General features: G+C 46.3%; 1 protein-coding gene across 1 annotated transcript in view; it reads left to right on the forward strand.

Moving 5' to 3' along the window:
• Window positions 1–18,501, forward strand: part of chsy1 (chondroitin sulfate synthase 1) — a 29,753-nt gene extending 11,252 nt beyond the window's left edge. Inside the window, exon 3 of the mRNA XM_023813922.2 lies at window positions 16,582–18,501. Within this exon, the coding sequence (XP_023669690.2) occupies window positions 16,582–18,177 (1,596 nt within the window). The 3' untranslated portion in view covers window positions 18,178–18,501. The remainder of the gene's footprint in view (window positions 1–16,581) is intronic.
• Window positions 18,502–21,618: the final 3,117 nt, after the last annotated feature.

A 21,618-nucleotide genomic window follows, 5' to 3' on the forward strand; every position in this document is an offset into this window, starting at 1 on the left:
CGCTCCGTCTCTCTCGGCCCTCAGCAGATGGGAAATCTGTGTGTCTGCCGCTCAGGTCTCGGTGCCCTTGCACACCCCCACTTAAGCCGGGGAGTAGGGCTGGGCGATATGACCTAAACTCAATACCACGGTATTTTTAAACCTTTACCTCGTTAATGAAAAAATTCAAAATTCTTTAACCCTGCAAAATTTTGAAGATCCCTGAATAAGAATAGTGTGTTGCAGCTCGCATTATCTTGTGTTATAAAATGGGATTCAGTTATTTAGATGTGCTTATTAAGTAAAGCAGGGACGTTCACACCACTTTATATTATGATGCAGGACATAATTCATGGTGACAGACGGAACAGAATATATACATTTAATCAACAATAAGAAAACTAGAACTTAACGTGTTAAATAAAAGTGCAATCGTAATAATAAGGCAAATATGTTGTAAAATAAGGTGTTTTAAGTGATGGGACATGTTGCTTGCACTTTCTTGCAGAAGCCGTTTTCCGACAGCTTACATCTCTTGCTTACTGTAGCGAGAAACGTCCAAACGGTTGACACTGCATCCTTTTCATGTACCTAATCGTCATCCATGCCTGCTGTGAGTTCAGCGTCACTGACCTGTCTGTCACACACCTGGCACTCTGGTTTTGGGAGTGAAGAATGAAGTCTGGATGGTGCAGAAACGCGTGGCTGAATATGCCGCATGAGTGTTGTAGTTTTCAAGGACGGCTCACGAAAGTGACCCGTAGGGGAAGATATGATCAAGCACACTAACGTTAGCAAAATGATTGGCAACCTCTCTAACATACTGCCCAGCCCTACTTGACAGTAACTGTCTGCTGTCGATTTTCCATCTTCACTATACAGAAGCACTTTCGCAATTATTTTTCAGTCAAGTTTATTTCGGGGATGTCAGTGCTTTTACCACCAAACTTGAGACTAGATCAAATCTAGGCTTCAGGGAACAGCGATTAGTAAAACGGGAACTGAATTGCACATGAACTCACCACTGAACAACGCTGTGCAAAGGTCTCTGGTAGATGAGCTTCAGCATATTAATTCAGGGTTCTTTTGGCAGGTAAATCATGCCAGGAGAGAAACCCAATATCTTGTTCCTGTAGGAAAAAGAGAAAAGTTAATTGCTGGTTTACATCCTTCTTAAGGATGAGTTTTATAACCTTTGGTATACACTTAGCAAATGTGTAAGAGAATGACTGGCATGGTTTTACGAAATGTCACAGCGGCCATGCGTCTCATTGCGATTTCGTGACGTAACGTAAACACACAGGTGTCTAAGCAGTGAGAGCGGGAGCCAGATGGCCCTCGGGTGTATGGGAGCCCCACTTTGGCCCCGGGAAAGCCTGCATGAGCCGTACACTCCCAGCATTCCACTGTGCGAAATATCCAATTATCTGTGAAGGATCCTTGGAAGACAAACTAAAAATAGGCTGTTTAACATGTCTGCCTGCAGACTGGAGACAAAGACGAGCCCTTGAGCCACAGCAGCGTGTCTGACTGCCTTGCTCTTTATTTTTAGCCCCCACAAGCGCTGTACTATTCGGAAGGACAGACAATCAGTGTTGCTGTGAGCTTCTCCGTCTGTCGAGATCCGCATCGCCAAGTGGGGGCGGGTGGGGTCGCCCATCTTGGAGAGGAGCTGATATGGAGTGTGGTGGGGGAGCCCGTCGTGCAGCGAAACCGCGTACAGATGTGCTCAGAAGCGTATGATAAAGTAATCAGGCGCGGTCGTTTTGGGAATGGTGGCCTTCTCTGTATTACCCGTGTGGGGTGGAACTCTCCTGTCCACATTTGAAAAGCTGGAATCCTGGCTTGGATTCCCTGGGGGGGGGGTTGCTTTCCCGCGTGCTTCCTGGTCCCACATTATAATCATCCTGTAGTGTGGGTTACTGCACTGTCTGTAAATGGATCTCCCTTGTTTGCTCCACCAGTCACACTCAGTATGGTACCTCTATGTAAAGATTAGTGACTCCCCCCCCCAAAAAAAAAAAACAGATATTAACTTCCCATCCACGTAGGAAGACCAAGGGGGGTTCTTTGTAAGTTATGCATCTTTCCATTTTGTTGCATCTCTTCACCTCTTCCTTCTGGAGAGTTCCTTGTCACTGAATTCTAAGAATAGCAGGTTATTCCGGGTCCGGAAGCTCCCAGGAATGTGTGGCTTTCCATCACTGTTGGCTTCCCTGCTCAGCCGACCTTTATTTTTCAGCAACTAGTTAAAGGGATTCTAAAGGGACGACGGGCGGGAGCGTGAAGTCTGCTCCGTCACAGCATGTCAAAGTGCTGACATACCAAGAGGTCTTTCAAAATGACCAGAAGAGCCTGCAAGCCTTCTGATTAGAGATCAGATCCCACCATGAGGTGGAGTGTGTTGCGCTTGCTGTACCGAACCTTCCTGTGGGATGGCATTAAGCAACATTTCCGTGGCGGCGTGGACACAGTCCGTAGTTATGCAGTAAACACCTTCCCTGTTAGTAATCCCTGATTTCACAACCATCCGTTTACATGACCATGTTTGAAGTCTCAAGAAATGCCTTTGGTTATTCTGGCAGCATGCAATCATGAATTCAGTCGCTATGAAGCTTCTGAAGCTGATGCATTTTTGTTTGAAATCCTTGGTTGCTGTTTTGGCAGCATGAAGGTTCCGTTGCCCAAAAAATTCCTGATGTGACCCTTTGCTAAAGAGCCACATCAGAGGCGAGTTTCTGTTCAAACGTGCAGAGGCGCACATGCCGTGAACCGCGAGAAAACGTCACCCGGAGGGCAGCTTCGGCGCGGAGCGTGTAGCCCGGACGCCCTCGTCTGTCGCGCAGTCGCTAGCTTGAAGGCTGTCGTTGGTGTCTTGTGAGCTGCTGCCCTGATCTGGTAGCAGAAGGAGTGTGAATCTCCATCTTCTTCTTCTTTATAATTCGGGAAAATATCCTTTTATGCATATCAGCTGTGGGCAGTATAATGTACGGGAATTTCTTTAAGTATGAACTAATGGCACGTTAACCCAGAGTGTAGCATTGTTGGCCAGGGAACCCATTTTTGTGTGTGTGTGTGTGTGTGTGTGTGTGTGTGTGGTCCAGGTATACTGTACCTTACCTTGTGGGGACCAATTGTCCCTACAATGTGCTGAATACCCATTTTTTTGCCTTATGGGGACCAGTTTCCTGGTCCCCAAATGTGAAAACTCTATTTTATAAAAATCCATGACTGCAATGAAAAAACTAAAAATGCAAAAACTCTTGTATTTTGTTTGGTTACTTATGGTTATGGTTAGGGCAGGGTAGGGGTTAAGGTTGTCATAGTTTCCATTAGCATTTTTCCCATAGAAATGAATGAGTGGTCCCCAAAAAGATATGATTACACGACTGTGTGTGTGTGTGTGTGTGTGTGTGTGTGTGTGTGTGTGTGTGTGCGCACCCCCCTGTGCCTCATACCCTTGCTGCCTGACAAGCTTCAGGCTGACTGAAATCCTGTCCTGCATAAATGGATGGATGGATGGATAGTTTGGACATGACTAATATGCTGCATTACACAAGTTGGGGGGGGGGGGGGCGTCTTTCTTTCCAGGCATAGTCCTCTGGCTGCGTGTTTGTTAGCGGTCTGTGTTAGTTATGTGTGTCAGTGTCAGTTTTATTCCCTTTTTTACGTAATGGCTAAATAGCATCTTAAATGTGAGTAGTGATTTAGCTAATGTGATGATTTGTTGACAGCCCTTGACCAGTTAGCTACATACATATAATTTCACGAATGTAAAAGCAGTTTTTTTTAAACCAAGTATGTGTTTTAAAAATGGATAAAATTTTTCAGTACATCTGGTCACATGACACTGACTACTGAGGCCTGATGAGGGAGCAAGGTGAGAGTTTAGTGTTTGTCACCCAGCCAGTATTTACTGTAGGCGGCCTCATAACCTTGGGGGGGTGGATCTCTCTCTCTCTCTCTCTCTCTCTCTCTCTCTCTCTCTCTCTCTCTGTTTTAGGTTCTTTGATTTTGCTGGTGTGTGTCATGTCTTGACTTCCCAAATGGAGCCCAGCATTTTATCCTGGTAATCTGTTTAGTTTCTGTGCAGCTGGATTGATACAGTAATTAGTAAATTTCAGGCTTTAGGTTTCCTTTAATCTGACGAGTGGGGCCTTGATCGTGCTTGTCGTTTTGTTTACATCTCTCTACAAGGTGGCTGCCTGCATTGCTGAGGGTACTGAGGGATAATGGTATAATGGTACAGTCTGGCTACGTCGGCCTTTGTGGACCGGCTCGCCCTCTCTCCCCCATAGCCCCCACTGTGGCCTGTCTCCACAGGCCTTTTCCCCTCATAAATATGTGGCAGAAGTCTTTTGCCTGCTTTTTGGCAGCCTGTCCACTCTGTAAGAGATTTTAAGGGCCACTTCAAGATGGTTTTTCTGTTAAACCCCCACTGGTGCATAATGGTACATACCAGCCTGTACCACTCACTTCGTGTTCTAACACTGGAGGTACTGATGCATTCCTCACCTGATTAATCTAAGATTAATCTATGAAAGTTTAGCATGTGCCTAAGATTTTTTCAGGTGGGTATGGATGTTTGAGGAGTCATTCGGGGAGAACGCTGCAGTGGTTGGTACAATTTTAAGATGTAATAAACATACCAAGAATCGTGGTTCTGTTCTGAACATTAGCTAATCCAATGAACACCTTGATCTTTGAGTCTTAATCCATCCCTGGAGAAAGTGAGCACTGGGTTGTGCGTTTCTCACCTCTCTGTCACGCAGCGCTGGGGACATCTCTACCCTCTGCCCGAGGGCTGTGTAGCTGCTCCTGTGCCCCCATACTCGCCCAGCTCAGGCTCCAGGATCAAACATGGCGGGCTGTGATTAAGTCTGGTTGGATCCCCGTCTGCTCCCCCTTGCACACCTGACGGCCGCTGCCTTCTACTTAGAGCCATCGCTTCGGAGTCCTTTTGAACTTCTGCTCCCCTGGGGATTATCTGAAAGCCCCGCAAAGCCTGGCGTCCCAGTAACAGCTTCTCACGAGGGTTTGTGGAATTGGCGTCTGGTTAAGGTGTGTTTTAGGGTGACTTCAGGGCCGGGGCGGGTCAGCTGTCCAGATGGATGCAAAGGGCCATTTCTGGAGCAGCAGCTGGAGTTTTGATGAACCTCTGGCTCTGAGAGATGAGTCTCTGTTGAAGGAGTTCTGGATGAACACCTGGTCTTGCAGGTGTTTTTGACAGCGACTTGTCAACAAAATACTGACTGTGGGCGGAACTTGTTAAGTGAAGAGTGATGAAAACAGAAGGTTATGAAGAAATGGAAAATCTTTCAGTTTTGCCGCATTTTAATTTATCTTCTTGCATTTAAGACGACATTCCACTATGCACCGCGAAAGGCAGAGTGTCCCAAGGGCTGTCGAGAAGAAGCTCCTTCCCACATAGGAAAGAAGTCGCGATTAATAACACTTCCCTGCTACTCCATGTAATCTGAAGGTGAATTTTGGGGTTTTGTCGTTCAGTAATTTTTATTCTCCTGATTTGGTTATTTAATTTTACATTTATGATTTGTTTCCCTAGTGCATTTTACACCTTATAAAAGCGTTTTAAATTATTTTATGCAGATCAGCGGGTGTCCTACTTTTATATTGTGTGGTTTCTTTTTATGCGGCAATCTGGACGTAGAGGTTTGACCTCAGTCTTAGTCGAGGCATGGATAGAGCGCATTGGGAGGTTTAAGTCCTCACATTTATGGTTTGGTGCTAGGGAGCTCTGGGCTGGGGGTGTGGGACTCAGGTGAGGTTTAAATTATTTATGGTTGTGGTTTTTCTCGCTGCTGGTTATACTTGAGGACCGTCATTCTCCCGTTGCCTCCAGGACAAGGTCAGTCCCTTTCATTTCTCTGCTAATACAGTTTATTAGCTTCCAGTTCTGAGATCAGCATTTAATGCACATGAGATTTCCATTAAGTTTTGCAAAAGTGAATATAAATAGATTTATCCCTCTTTAAATGTTCCTGCCTGGAGTCTTTAGCTCCCTTGGTCTTCAGCCAAACCAGTGCCTTTCCTTGCCAGGGATTTGGGAGCTAGGACTGAAACTGCAGTGAAATAAAATCTAAGGTGATTATTGTGACCTTCAAAGGCCTTTTTAATACCAGGTCATAGTGAGTGTTCCTGCTTTCAGCCTTGCACTTAATGTGGTTTACAGGTTTGAGAGGCTGGGTGGCAGGGCTGACCTGCAGATGCATGTATTTGGGGGGGGCTTTGCATACAGTTTCCAGCTCATTTACAGGATACTCTCGCGCAGGCTTCTGCCTGTGGGGGCTTTGGATGTGTGGATCTGCGTCTCTGTATCACTTTCATTCAACAAAAGTTATGGATGTGACATACATACCCAGTACAGGGCTCTCCGATTTTTAGCATTGTTTTTGGCAAAAAGGCCTGCAAGATTATAGGTTCTGTATAGTATCCACCCCCCCCCCCCCTTTCACTTTCAGTAATTTGAGTTAAGTATAAACTCTGTCGCAGACTGCAGTGCACCCACGTCCCTTCCTGTGCCGTCTTCCGCTTTTTTTTGTTTTTTGGGCGTTGTTTGCCAACACCAGGGTTCCACAAGTATGCCGTGCCCTGGCATGGGGCATAATTACCAGTGTCCATCTCAGAAAAGGATTCAAGGCTTTATTTGTCACATGCTCGGTACACAGTCAGACCATAACCTGCATTCAAGAGCAAGGCGGTAAACTCTACCATGTAAACAGTGACCGCAACAAGACACTGAAGTAGGCATATTTATAATGCATATAAAAATGCAAAAGTTATACTGTATGATAAATACATAGGCCTGCAGCACAGCTGTAATAAAGTGAGATGTGCATAGGAGGGGATATGAGTGAAATGTCAGGCAGGTATTAAGGTCTGATGGCTTGAGGGTAGAAGCTCCTTCTGAGTCTCTGTTCTCACTGAGAGCCAGGGGAAGCGCTTTGCAGGCCTCAGGCCGGTGAAGAGGCTGTTTGGGTGGATTGTGTCCCTGCAGATTTTGGCTGCTCTGTTTCTGTGTCTTCAGAGGTGCGTGTCTTGTAGGTGTTTAGCGGGGCACGTTTGTTTCCCAGTCATGCCCTTTTCTGAACCCGGCGGCGGCCGAGAAGTGACTGGTTCCTCCCTACTGTGTGGTTTGTCTTGGAAATAATTCTGGTCTGAGTTGCTGGGGCTCTCTTGAATCCATCTTGATCAAGCCATGATGCAGCTTTAATCTTCTGGAGATCTTTGATCAATGGAGGTGTCAGAGGATGCAGGGGACGGCCCGGGGGGGTCTGTCTGTCCGCTGAGGGGGGGCGGGTCACCGAGGGCTGCGTGAGGGAACACTCTCGCCCCTGACATACAAGAGAGATTCGACGGTTGCTGTATTCTGAATCGGCCAGAAGTGAAATCCTTCACGGCCGCCATGAGTCTCTTCCTCAATTCGCCTTGACAAGCCTGTCTGTCCGGGGGTGTATTTTTTAGAGAGGGCGGAGCCAGGACTTGTGAATGGCCTCCACGCCAGACACCGCGTCGCTTAGCAGCGAATAAACAAGGCAAACTTTTCACATGTGACCTGCCATGTTTTGTCTTCCTGATACCGTGCTGTCGCATCTACTCCGAAGGCCGCTTGCGTAACCTCGAGATCCAGCGCTGCTCTTAACAATGCTTTCTCAACACTGTTGCATTATTTACCCTGACAGGCCTTATCTAGCTGATACCCATTCAGGGCCAAGTAATGAACCAATACTGATCTGTAGGAACAATTGCAGCTCTCCTCTAAAGAGCCATGTCTGGCGTGTGGACAGGTGGATTTCCATTTGTGCTCCCATTTCCTGCTCACTTTGCATAATTATGACACACTTGGCGGGCTGTTGAAGCGTTAGTGGGACCGGAGCCATTTTCCTGCTTTGAATTATCTGTGCCGAAGGCAGCCTGGTGTATCAGCAATGCCTTCCTCAGCTCTTGGTTCATTTTCTTTAAGCCTGAAGCAGTGTAGTTTTTCTGTAAATTTCACTGGCATACAAACTGGAGTCGAACCGACAGGAGGAAGAACTTGGCACATTTGCCATATTCCCCTCGACACGTCCTACCGTTCTACCGAAATACTAATTTCTGAAGTCGTATTGAGAGATGTGGTCATACTACGTATCGGCTAACCTATTAATCGGCCCAATTCACAGCTGCTTTTTTTTTTTTATTTTATTCTGTAGGCTTTTTTAAAGGACTTCTTTTTAACCTTAAAGTTGTCCTTTGACACATGAATATGACATTTCTGCATTTAAGGTCGCCGTTATCAGTAGTGGACCTTGCTTAGCAAGCCCTGTATGAAAACAAAAAGGATGTCATGCTGAACCTTCTGAATGAGAACTAGCCTTTGATGTCGGCATCGGACAGACCTCTCGAGGGACCGGCCGCTCACCATTCAGTACAACCTTCCAATCGGACGTTCCGGTGTCATTTTTGGGAAATCGACAGATTTCTGCTGGATCTCGGTCGAAGTTCCTGTGAGGGATTAAATCCAGGAACAGGCGATAGAATTTCAGGAGCGTGATGGTGGGAAAGAACAATGCGGAATTCATTTTTAAATGTTTAAATTGCATAGGGATAAGATGACACTATAGGTCATGTGATGAGTTGGCATTGAATTCAATTGTAGCTTTTGCCTCTGAAGTGACAGTGATTGATTTTCCACAAGCTGGTGTGCGTTTTTAGTGCATCTTCTGATCCGATGTGTTAAACCTGGGTTCATTTCTAATAACCAAAAGACAGATCTCGTCCTGTCAGGGTTCACCCCCCCCCCCCCCAGTCCTTCACTGCAGGAAACTGCAGCATCACTGCGGCACCCTGACATCCGCCCTTCAGGATCACGGTGCAGATTTCTGCAGCTGTACAGAGACGGTTATCAACAGGTTGTCATTAGAGAGTTTAATTCCCCTGAAACTAGACTCCGTTGTTTGTGTGTCTACACCGTTTCTTTAAAGATCCAAAGACTCTGCAGGGCACCGACCCATCTGGGACACCCCCGTCCTCCAGGCCAGTACTAAAATGGCCCATTTAAATAGAATTAACCCCCCCCCCCATCTTTCACCCATCTTTCAACAGTCTTGTGACAGACATGCCCTTGAGTTTATTAAAGAAATAAGTGATCATTTGGACCAATTACAGATGGATGATAAAAGGCCTTTTACCTGTCTGTGTTCGCTGTGTTACAGGTCTGTACTCTCCTGCTCCAGGCTGATATGAGGGTAATCGGGGGAAAATGGGACCCTAATATTCGAGGCTCGGATTCCCCTACACATGCTGTCCTCACGTTTCAGGCATTATGAAATTCTCTTCACCTGAAAAACATTGTAGTTCCAGCCTGATGGTCAGAGCATGATTAGATGATGCCTTTTTTTAAAAGGCCTGCACAGGAATTCCCGTCCAGCCTTGCATTGTGTAGGAAGGTCCTGTTGTTTTAAACCCAGCCCTCTCTGTTTTGACATCGCCCCCGGACTGCCGGCCAATGATGCACAATCTGCCGGTTTACTACTGGGAAGAATGGCACGGCGTGGGCACTGCGGAGCTCTGCGGCTCCCACCTCACATCTGGCACCGTCCGCCAGAAGCCCGGCGCTGTCTGTGCTCCCACACTCGACAGGAGCCAAGTCTGGAAGTGTCTCCTCTCTCCCTGACAGACCGACGTTCTGGTTTTGGGAGGCAGAAGGCAGACGTGAGAATTAGCAGCATGTTAAGTCAGAGTGTAATTCTCTGCTTTTCTGCGACTTGGATGTGAGTAAAATGTCCCCCTGCCACATTATTTCAGCGTGTAAATCAGTAAGACAGGTGTAAGACATTCCTAATTCAGTCTCGTAGCTGCTTAACATGGATTAACTCATTAGCCAGTTACAGCTAAATATTTTGGATGAAGCGAAAGCATTTAATGCTGTTTTGTGTGAAGAGCGTACTCTGGGGACATGGCATCTTGGGCGGGTGACAGATCGGTGGGTGCCATTCAGTCTTCCTGGTCTCCTGGGAGTGACACACCCCCAATAGTGAGTCATCTGTGGTTTGTATGGCTATGGGTACCCTGCGCCCACACTCGCCTTACTTGCTGTTATTTCTGCGTCCTGCTGTATCACTTCCCAGCAACTCTATGTAAGGAAATTTCTACACAGCCGTAGTCTAACACCACAGCATTGTTTGCTTGGAAACAGCCACCCCCCCAGCCCAAATTTGTTCTTGTGAATTGGTTTATAAACATATTGACAGCATTACTCCTAGTCTGGTTGTGTTTTTATTCCGACATGTTCTACATTGGCCCAATAAACAGCCAAATGTCTTGCCATTTCTTAGTAGCGCTTCTGCAAAATAAAGTGTTGAATTAGCTATTATCGGAAGTGGCGTTCTGCTGTTGGAGGAGGGAAGTAACACTTCTGGTAGCTGTGGGGTCTCTTGGCAGGGTATCCAATGGGCTGTCTAATGAAAAGCCCCACCCACCCGACTCTCATCACTCCCCAGAAGATGCGGCTAAAAGATACTGTGAGGGCCTTATGGCTTTCATTGCTGGATCATGCTCTGGTTCCCCCTATGGCCAGTAGATGGTTTTTCCCTCTGCTGATCAGCTCAATCTGGTATGCGTTCAATCGTGAATGCTCCCGAACATGGTGAACGTTGCGCGTGTGATATCGTTACTGACGTGTAGCACGGTTCCTGTGTCTGCCTTTCATTTCTCCACATCTGCTTCCAATAGCTGCCCGCTTCACTCTGATATTAATCCCTTCAGAAGCTGAGAAGCGTCTTGACAGTCCCGTTTCTTCTTAAATCTGGATTGTTATCGATGTGGTGGATCTGGTATCAATGTGTGTCCTCTGTGATTCTCAATGGTTGCCTGAGCTTAAAGTACCTTCTGCGGTCTCCGTTGTCCCTTTGATTACATGGCAACACAGAGGTGGGGGCGGAGGGAGGCCCAGGCTCGGGGCACGTCCTGTCTTCTAAAAATTTTTTTTTGTGCTACCCATGGCTTGTCCAAGTCTGTGCTTTCAGGCCTAATGAGCATTCAATGGAGGGGCATGAAATTATGATGTCAGATTGGTTCAAGGAAGGTTGTGTTCTTTGAAAAGCTCAAACTGTGACATCACAAACTGAGCAATAATTTCCGCTTTGCTGTCACCATCCTGTAGATGTTGGACCTCTCTGTAGACTGCACACCTTTCGTGTCTTTTAATTCCACCTGAATATTAACTTGAGTGAACTTAACATGTGTCTGCAATGAGTTTAGCATTTTAATTGCAATACCTGTTCAGAAAACTCTTTGCAGGTTATTACTGCATTATAAATACGCACAATTTGCTTGAATGTCCATTCATTTGCATCTAATGAGTTTCCGCTCTTTGGCCAACATGAAAAACATATTTCATTACATAAAGGTCCCGGTAAGTAGCCTGTGCTAAAGTATTAACCTCGAGTCATTTCATTGAAGCGATCAGCTGTAAAAACTGAAAATCACTTCGAAAGCTTCTGGAGAATAAAATGATCTTCTGTCACACTTTTCTGTGTGCCTCAATCTAATTACAGATTTCCCACTACCTGATGCACATCACCCCTGGCTTGTGTTGTGCTCAATCTTCTAAAAGCATCCTGTGCTGCTCCTCTTCCATGTGACCGGCTGTGTTTTGCACAGTTTTAGTAACACAAAAATGTTCTGAGGGAAGAAGGAATAATGATTGGTGATGTCTGAACCAATGAGATTGTAGAGGAGGTAGGTCCAAGCAACAAGAGTAGGAGGTCTTGGTCTGGCCTCCTGTACTTGCTTGGACCCACCTCTACAACATGATTGGTTCTCTCTCTGAACCAATCATTTTACGTTCTGTCCTCAGAATATTTGTGTAAAGTAAAACTCCCACAGGCATTTTGCACACACTGAACATCCTACCGTTCACCCTGAAACCCATACTTATCGGTTGTCTGTTTAACCCCCATTGATCTGGATGCATTCATTGGTCACAGCAGAGTACAGAGCAGCTGTCCTGAGGCTTTTGCTCCGCGCTGAGGGATCGCTGGCCAACAGAGTGAAGATAAGAACCAGTCAGCCAGCCAAGATGTGCCCACAAAAGAGCCAATTAGATGGGCTAATAGCTCGTCCAATTACATTTGCATGCAGTTTGTTGTTGTGCAGTCGCTGCTTTGTGTGGTAAATTAAACGCAGCTTCCCTTTTCTCCCCAGAGGAGTAGTTCTTCCTTACGGCGCTGCTGCCTGGATGGCGTCTCTGACATGCTCAGCCCTGATGTCCATGAAACACAGACTGAAATTGGGCAGGCTTGCTAGATGCGCTGGTGGTTCTGACCCATGCGGCATGTGCTGTTGTGTTTGATTTCCCCAGTGCCTCTTCTTCTTTTTGTCTTTTTTTTGAACATCAACAAAACGGATGCTTTCCCAACGAGCCTAGGTGCACGTTTAACGGTGAGGCTTTAGGTTTGAGCTGCCAGCGTTTAAGGGCGACTTTGCTAGCTCCTGCTATTTCCACACGTCTGATGCGATCACGAACCTGAATTTAAAAACGGGACACAGATCATAAGCACCATTTTTCGGATGCTGGCCCAGCCCACTGAGCTCTGTGTAGCTGTGTGGAGTGGGTGCGGACCCCAGACCTGTCCGTGGTGGGCTGTGTGAATCCCGAAGTTGATCATCCTGTGAGCAGCCTCATGGTCGGCTTGGGCAGTGCGCAGCTGTAAGGTGCCTTCCTTGGGTTTGTAGTTTCTCTTGCCATGTGCTGACATTCTTGGGCTCAGTTTAGCCGCCCTCCCCTCCGCAAATATCTGGTGGAAAGTGTGTATTAGTCTGTACTCTCCTGTGCTGACATCTTGCTGACTAAAGCACATTTTTGGGTCTTGTTTCCGAGCCAGGTCTGGGTGACTACTTTGGGGTTTTGACAGAATCTCCAGCATGGGGCTTGTTTATGTGCCTGTTTGTCACCCTCTTGGATCATTTTATTTTTTTTTTTTATAGTTTTTTTTTTTCTTCTCTCTTTTCTTTGTTCCCATCGGTATTTTTGCAGTGAAGGTGAGAGCTCTGGGGAATATTTCCGAAACGCGGAGCACTGGGCCTCAGTGCTTTTAAAATTTGTCTAGGATTTAAAAATTCTCTTCTGCAGTGACTAAGCTGCCAGCATGATAAACGTTGGCTTGGATACAGAAGTTGGCTTCTTGTCCTGGCCGGTTAAGCGCTTACTCACCGCACAAATCGGCTTTGCATAGAACTGAGTTACGACCATTTTAGAGGCTCTGTAAGAGCTGGAGGAGGGGTGGTAGTGTTACGCAGTGGGGATATGGGTGAAAATTGTTGAGGGAAGGCTTTAGAAACTCAGTGGAGCGGGGGGTATCCTGCTGTCCTGTAGTAATGATGTATTCAGAGCTGTGATTGGCTGCAGACCGGCAGAGCGTCAGAGCTGTGAAGCATCACATGCATTAATACTGCCAGCTATTTTGAAAAGCCCTCACGTTTTTTTTTTTTTTTTCTCCTTGAGGCAAAAATGAAGTTTCTTTGAGACGAGTGCATCTCAAAGGGTGCAATTTATGCCATTTTAATAGTGTTTTTGATGGTAAAAATAAAAACCAGCTCCGCAGGTGAGGAATATGATCAGTGTCACGCTGAAGGGTGGAGAGGCTTATAACTTTTTGACTTTTAAATGGCCTGTCAAAAAACCTTCCTTGCCTTTTAAATCCTGCCCACCAAACTTTTCCCTGACTTGTAAAAGTTTGAAGACTAATATGGTTCAGTACTAGTGCCTATTCAAACATTTATGCAGATAGAACCTCCCAACCTTTCTTGCTGTTATTACAAAAAATAAGTAACCATGAAATGTTAATATATTGGGCAACTTGTGGAAAGTCTAGTGTATTAACTTTAAGGCTGTCTGATTAGACGACACCCCCACGCCCCCAGTGGCATAACGACCCTTATAACACAGATGAGCTTCTAAAATCCACATACCCTTGTGGGGGGAAAGTCTCCATGTTCTGTTGCTGTGAGTTTGTAATTAAACGCACGTGAGAAATGTTTGTCTTCAGCCAATTTCAGTAGCGTCATTTTTTTAAATGAGAAAATTTGTTTGATCATAACATCTTGAGTTTTCCAAAAGCTGTCAACAAACGGCATAATTAATCTGCCAGTCCTGGGACGGGGATGCTGCTGTAGGTGGGGAGACCTAACCGGCTCACTAACAGGCATCTGACACACACAGCCCAGGACTGCATGTGTGCGTGTGTGGTCCAGGTATGCATTACATTGTGAGGACCGAATGTCCCCACAATGTGATTAAAAACCTGTTATTTTTACATTGTAGGGACTAGGGATGCTCATTTTGACCGTTTAACCGTTAACCGAAATAATTAATTTTGACCGAATATTACTATCAGTTAAACGGTTTAAAATGTTTTTATATATATTTTAATTATTAGTAGTAGTATGAAGTTTTGTGGCATCTCAGCTGAAGATCGCTTTTCACGTTCTAAATACACTGGGTTTGAATCGGCGACTGTGATTACAGGCACACAGGCTTAGCCCACTGAGCCATGAACACAGGTACGAGCGTTGCTGCTGAAAATGGAAACATTGGCGCAAAGCTTCAGCGGCAGAGACGTCCGTGTGCTATATTGTAGCCGATCGGTGTAAACACTACCCAGACATGTGCTCTTGTTTATTTCGGTCACAATGGGCGTATTCACATATTTCTTTATCCAATACTAACTATCGGATTATCATGCGAATAGCGCAATTTGCAAGTGGGAAGGCGATCAGAGCTGCTTCGAGACGCAGACGCTTAAGTCAGTCACTCTTGTTCTTTCTATTCATATCACGAAGCTATAAAAATATATTTAGTTTCTACCTATATATATATTTGAAAAGTAGACCGTCCAAGGTTTCTGAGGGTGTTTTTTAAATGTGTATATGATAAAACCTCACAGAGTTATTTAAATGGTTTGGCGAAATTTCTGTCAGATCCCGCCGGCGGGACCGCCGACCCCAGAGGAATTTAATATTCTAATCTAATCAGTTAACGGTTAATGTTCGGATAACGAACGGCGGTTGTCGGATGGGAAAATTAATCGAAATGAGCATCCCTAGTAGGGACCATTTGTTTCAGTCCCTCAAGAGGAAACTCAGTTTTATCAAAATCTGACTGCAATCAAAGAACTAAAAATGCCAAAAGTCTCTGGTATTTTGTTTGGTTACTTATGGTTAAGGTTGTTAATTTTGGGATTATGGTTTTGCCTGTATAAATGACTGGACAGTCCCCACAAAGATATGAATGCAAACGTGTGTGTGTGTGTGGGAGGTTGGGGAATATTCCTAGACATCCCCTGATTGGACCTGTGCCAGGGCAGCGACTAAAATATTTGTGATAATGAGTAATAACAGGCAGACAATCTGTAACCTGGGGTCAGCTAATTAGTGTGGTGCTAATAGAGGACGACCACAGAACAGTCCAGAGTGACGGCCTGGACTGGGGGCCTTTCACAGCCCATACCCCCTCACTGTAACCCGACTATCTCACGTCGATTTAACGTGCAGTGCTGGAGTATCTGAGCTCTGGAGCTGACTGAGCTTACCTGGCTACGTGTCATCAGAGAGACACTGCTTAATACTAGGCCAGGTCTAATTTCTATGTCTCCAGTAGGAAATATTGAAAAAGTTTCCTGGATGCTCCCATTTACATTTTATCAGCTTCGTTTTAAAAACCTTCCACAGCGTGCTATTAGTGGCAGCCTGTGGGAGATGTGATATATGCTAGTAAACTTGCTTACTGTGTCTCACAGAGGTAAAGGAAGGGTGCAGTAAGATCATGTTCAATTTTAAAAAAGAGAATTTTAAAGGTTGACGGATGCAGTCTGTGTCCTCTTTAGGGCTGGGGGATGGGGTGTCGCTCAGTTCCTGCTGCTGCACACAGATTTTTACCTACTTTTACCCTCTCCTGTCCGTTTTGTTGCATATTGTTTTCTCCTCGGGATGGGTCCCACGGCAACCATCCAAAACCCTCTCTTCAAATCTCACCCTTCTTAATGTGGTGGACTCCTGCAAATAGATTTCTGCCCATGCAATAATTTCTTCATTGGAAGTAAAGAGTATAGAAGCTCCCTTCTTGGCCGCGGCTGAATCTCTGCCAATGGGGGCCTGAACAGCTGTACCACAGTTTAAACATTTAGTCCCCACTGACCAGGGGAACATTTAGGTTTTTAAAGCTTTGACAGGTTTTGAGTCAACACTGCTGACCAAAAACTTGCTCTTTGTCAATATTTAGCCTTCAGCTGCGCCGGTGTTCCTTGAGGCCGTTAGAATACGTGGCTGTGACCCAGCCCAGTAATAAGTCTTTGTTGGCCCTTTTTAACGATCCGAAATCATAACGAACAGTGTAAGATGCAAAGATTTAAGCTTCCTGTAATATTGCGTAATTATAATAATGAACGAATTGTTTTGTTATTGTGGTTATTAACGATTTGATAGATGATGGTGGCTTTGTGGTTTAGGGCTGATTCAGCACCGTGGTTTATGACGTTAACGGCGGGCCCGTTTTTCCTCCATGACTGTGGTTAATGAGGTCCATCCTGTTCTACCCTGCAGATGCAGCAGCTGTTCTATGAGAACTACGAGCTGAACAAGAAGGGATACATCCGCGACCTCCATGACAGCAAGATCCACCGGGCCATCACACTGCACCCTAACAAGAACCCGCCCTATCAGTACCGGCTGCATAGCTACATGCTGAGACGCAAGATCGACGAGCTCCGCTACCGTACGGTCCAGCTGCACCGTGAGATTGTACAGATGGGCCGCTACAGTGGTTCCGAGGTGCGCAAGGAAGACCTGCAACTGGGGGTGGCACCCTCCTTCATGAGGTTCCACCCACAGCAACGCCAGGACGTCCTGGAATGGGACTTCATCACGGGACGGTACATCTACTCATCCGCTGAGAAGCAGCCCCCACGCCGGGGCATGGACTCCTCACAGAAGTCGGCCCTGGAGGACATAACAATGCAGGTGATGGAGATGATCAACGTCAACGCCAAAATCAGGGGTCGCGTCATTGAATTCAAGGAGGTTCAATATGGCTACCGCAGAGTCAATCCCATGTATGGCGCAGAGTATGTGCTGGACCTACTGCTGCTGTACAAGAAGCACAAAGGGAAGGCCATGACCGTCCCCGTGAGGAGGCACGCCTACCTACAGCAGACCTTTAGTAGGATTTACTTGCAGGAGGATGAGGAGATTGACGCTGCTCACCTGGCCAGCAGGATTAACCAGGACTCCAACTCACTCTCCTTCCTCTCCAACTCCCTCAAGATGTTGGTGCCGTTCAAGCTGGGTGGCTTGGGAACTGAACCCAAGGAGCCGAAGGAGGAGAAGGTCAACATCCTGGTGCCGCTGTTGGGCCGTCACGAGATATTTGTCCGCTTCATGGCTAACTTCGAGAAGGTCTGCCTAATCCCAAACCAAAACGTCAAGCTGCTGCTCCTGTTGTTCAGTACTGACAACAGCACAGAGAGGCTACGGCAGACAGAGCTGATGAGAGAATACCAAGCAAAGTACCCCCGGGCTGATCTGGAGGTCATGAATGTCCTGGGACCTTTTTCCCGGGCCCTGGCTCTGCAAATGGGCTCGTCACGCTTCTCCGACAACTCCCTGCTTTTCTACTGTGATGTCGACTTACTGTTTACAGCCGATTTCCTGAATCGGTGCAGGAGCAACACAATACTCAGAGAGCAGACCTACTTTCCAATCATTTTTAGCCAGTATGACCCCAAAGTTGTCTACGCGGGAAAGGCACCCAGTGAAAACCAATACGTATTCACCTCCAAGACAGGCCTGTGGAGACACTATGGGTTTGGGATAGCCTGTCTGCATAAGGGAGACTTGGTGACTGTGGGAGGCTTCAATATCTCCATCCAGGGATGGGGCCTAGAGGATGTGGACCTCTTCAATAAATTTGTTGAATCAGGGATCAGACCATTCAGAAGCACAGACACTGGTATTGTGCATGTCCACCACCCCGTCATATGTGACCCAAACCTTGACCCAAAACAGTACAAAATGTGTCTGGGTTCTAAAGCGTCTTCGCACGGGTCCGCTCTGCAGCTGGCCGAACTGTGGCTAGCAAAGAATGACCCCTCGCTGCGGGAAATCCATGTCAGTAACACCAGTTCCACAAGGACCGTGTGAAGCACTGTGGTAGATGTAACTGGGGACTTCTAACTACCTAATTTATTTTTTAAAAAAGAACTAAATGAATATATTTTGGAAATACTATTTTCTAACAAGTGCTCATTGGGGTCAAGGGTTAATCGCATTTTTGGTTTTTAAAAAGAAAGAATGAAAAATAAAATTTCGATATTCCATTGGGCTTGGGAACAATGATGTATGTATCAACAAAAAATGTTTGCTAAACTATGACGTCTATATGTAATCTGAGAAGGTACCATGAGCTATTCTTGAGAGCGGTCCTGGATTTGTGTGTGTGTGTGTGTGTGTGTGTGTGTGTGTGTGTGTGTGTGTGTGTCGGGGGGGCGGGGGCGGGTGGGAAAGCTTTAATCCTTTATGGATGTTTACAGGGCACTGCGTGAAGACTCCATGCATCAGTGAAAAGGGTTTTCCAAAAGCAAATTGTAATTATCATTACAGGCCTTAAATTTACTATCGATTTTACGCCTTTAAAAAAAAACAGATTCATAATGCTGAAAATCACTTGTTTCTAGATTTTTTTGTTTTTGTTTATCTGAGCACAACTGCTGGAATAAATTTCTGCAAATAATTTGTTGTCTAATTTATTAACTGTCGGCCTATGTTTCTCTGTTAGGACTGCATACACGGTTTGTCCTCCACCAAAAAAAGACTCTTTTGGTTTCACCTTGCACTAGAGGGATGTCTTGTGGACACAGAGCTGCGTTGACTAGCCTAGGCAGGCCATACGTAGGCTGGATTGTAAGTCTGCTAGGAGTCATACTAGCATTCTTCAGGGCGTTAGCTTAGAGAGAGTGTGGGATGGTCCCTGTCTTTGGCTGTTTTTGATCTCTTGCTTTTGACTTATGTCCAGCTAGGGAAGATTTTCTATGTAATAAACAAAAAAAATGTATTAAGTCCCTTTGTGTTCTATTTCTGAAAACCTTTGAATGCTTTTCTTGGCATTGCCTTGTGTTAACAGATTAATTCCCAAATTGCTTTGAATATATTCCATTTTGTAATGGTTATTTGCCTGAATTTGGAAAATTGCTATTAGCATAGCATGTTGAGAGATTTAGCGTGGTTTTCTCTGCGGTCTGATGGGTGCAGCAGTCACTGGTCGACATTCTCCTGGAGTATCAATTTTTTTATTTTTTTTTATACCTCATCGCACTCCTGTCCACACGCAGGGGAAGTGGGGGGCAGTCAATGGATGAGCGGAGTGAAATCCCAATTTGGAGATGTCAGGTATGATATGGTGACCATCGCAAGGCACGCTGTCTGTTGTCCCGCTGAGAACACTGACGTCCGAGCTGCTCCCGCTCGTTAGAGGAACCCTGCTTATGATTGTCTGCAATCCCAGCTTGTGACCTTGTGGTGGGCAGTCATCGGCAGAGGAAGCCCGTCTAGCAATTCCCTCCATATTATTAGGGGGGGGGGGGGAGGCATGGTGACCCAGTAGTGGCTTTGTTACTACACACAAAGCAAGGCTTCTGGAGGCCCTTCTGTGGATTTTCCTGCCCCTTGATTGGGGGGAGATCAGCCTCTTGGGTTTCTCTTACATTATCTCCAGTAATTGCTATTTATGGTCTCAAATTCAGTTTCTCGCAATTCAGCCTATAAAATTTGTTCGACCCACTCCCCTCCCCCACCACCAGCCAAATTGAATACGGCGATCCCATATCCTTGTTAAGAAGCCTTTTGGAGTCAAACCAACTCTGATTTACTGTCTCGCCCCCCTGCCCCTGACCCCCATCTGGAGTTAACGACTGCTCTTAAAAATCTACACCAGTCCAGAGCAGGAAGACAGTGTGGAACAATTGTCCCAAAGACATGGAAGGCATACAGCTGGCTTTAATGGAAGCTGCGCTCTCGATTGGACTCGGCGTTCCTCTCTAAACATGTGGAGGGACATCCTCTCCAGAGGCTGGCATTTTGGCAGTTCAGAGGCAGGATGTCGCTCGTATGTCCGCTGGAGACCGTTTTTACTATGGAAGGTAACAAAAGTAGAAAGTCAATGAGTAACATGTGGAGCGACTAGAGATCTGCTTTGTCGTTGCCCCTCTAATGAGAAAAAACACTAACAACTTCCATGCGCGTGGATTTGTCCCTCCGCCACGGACTGTGCCTCGGGCGCTGGAAGCGCGTTCTGAAGCAGGGCTTGCGGGAAATTCCATTCCGTGGTGTGGAGGACCCGCTCGTTGAGTTCTAGGCTGCGGGTAACAAAGCCAAGGCTGAAGGGCGGTGCTGAGCTTTACGAGCTTAGGGTTCAGTGGCCTGCGAGGCTGAAACCTCGACGGGTGATGGTTGATAATCCCGACAAAATTGGTGAAAAAGATACACTGTGACTCTCAAGGTAATTCTCTGAATCCTCTCAACAGCAAAGGCTTTTTTGTTAAGGAAACCTAACAATTAGTCACTGTGTTGAGGACCCCGCTTAAAAAAAGAGGTGGACGAACTCCAGAGTGTTGGGTTTCACAGTACTGACCAGGCCTGTGTGAAAGCAGTTCTGACGGCTTGGATCACCGGAGTAATTTCACAGTGCCATGGAGCAGAGAGGGGCTCTTATATAACCAAATTTGAATCCATAGAGCCATACTAATAAATGAAAATTGTGCTTTTCTGCCTAGTGGTCTGTTGTACATTTTCAGACAAAGCTGGCAGATTAACCGCAAGAACATTGGGTTTCATCTGCGTTCTCGGTGCTGGCTAGCTGCTGCGGGGTCGATCGGTACCAGTGGCGAGTGGCCGCCCCTTTAAGAAGGACCTCCTTTAAGCTCTGGGGGCCAGGGATGAATGACAGCCAGCCCCCCCTTGCATTTTTACGCAACGCAGCCTTTTGTGATTGAACTCCACAGCAAACGTTATGCTCTCATCGGTGGTTGGCATGGCAATAATTTAAGAAAAGCAGCTGTGTTACCTCAGACCCAGCCACGTTTACGTCGGTTACGCATATTAATTTGGGGGGGGGGGGGGTTCTTGGCATGTTGGCAGTTTTTTCCCCGTTACTGCTCCTGCTGAATATTCCTCAGAGAATGCGTCTGCTGGGCTGTTCCGTAGCTTGGACAAAAATCCGATTTTTACTGGAAGCACATTGGTTTGATTAGATGTAATGCTCGCCTGTTCCCGGGGGGAAATGGTTTTCTTTTATTTTCCCATTTGGCCCTTCATGTGGACAGATAGGTGCCCTATCTTGAAACGATCAGTGAAAATGAAGCCGCCCCCCCCACCCTCACCGCCTGCGGGGTAGCCGCGGAGCCATCATGAAATCGATTTCTGAGCACTGTACCCTTGTTATAGCATTAGCCAAATTACAGTCCGGTCCACTCCATTCATCTGCGGACCACATGGCCGCTGCCCCCCACAGAGAAACATGTGTCTCACGGTTTGGTGAAGGGACGCGCCTGCTCCTCATACTCTGATTGGCTGATAAACCTGTTACTC

This window comes from Paramormyrops kingsleyae, chromosome 11 (genome assembly GCF_048594095.1).
Source record: "Paramormyrops kingsleyae isolate MSU_618 chromosome 11, PKINGS_0.4, whole genome shotgun sequence".
Classification (NCBI taxonomy): domain Eukaryota; kingdom Metazoa; phylum Chordata; class Actinopteri; order Osteoglossiformes; family Mormyridae; genus Paramormyrops; species Paramormyrops kingsleyae.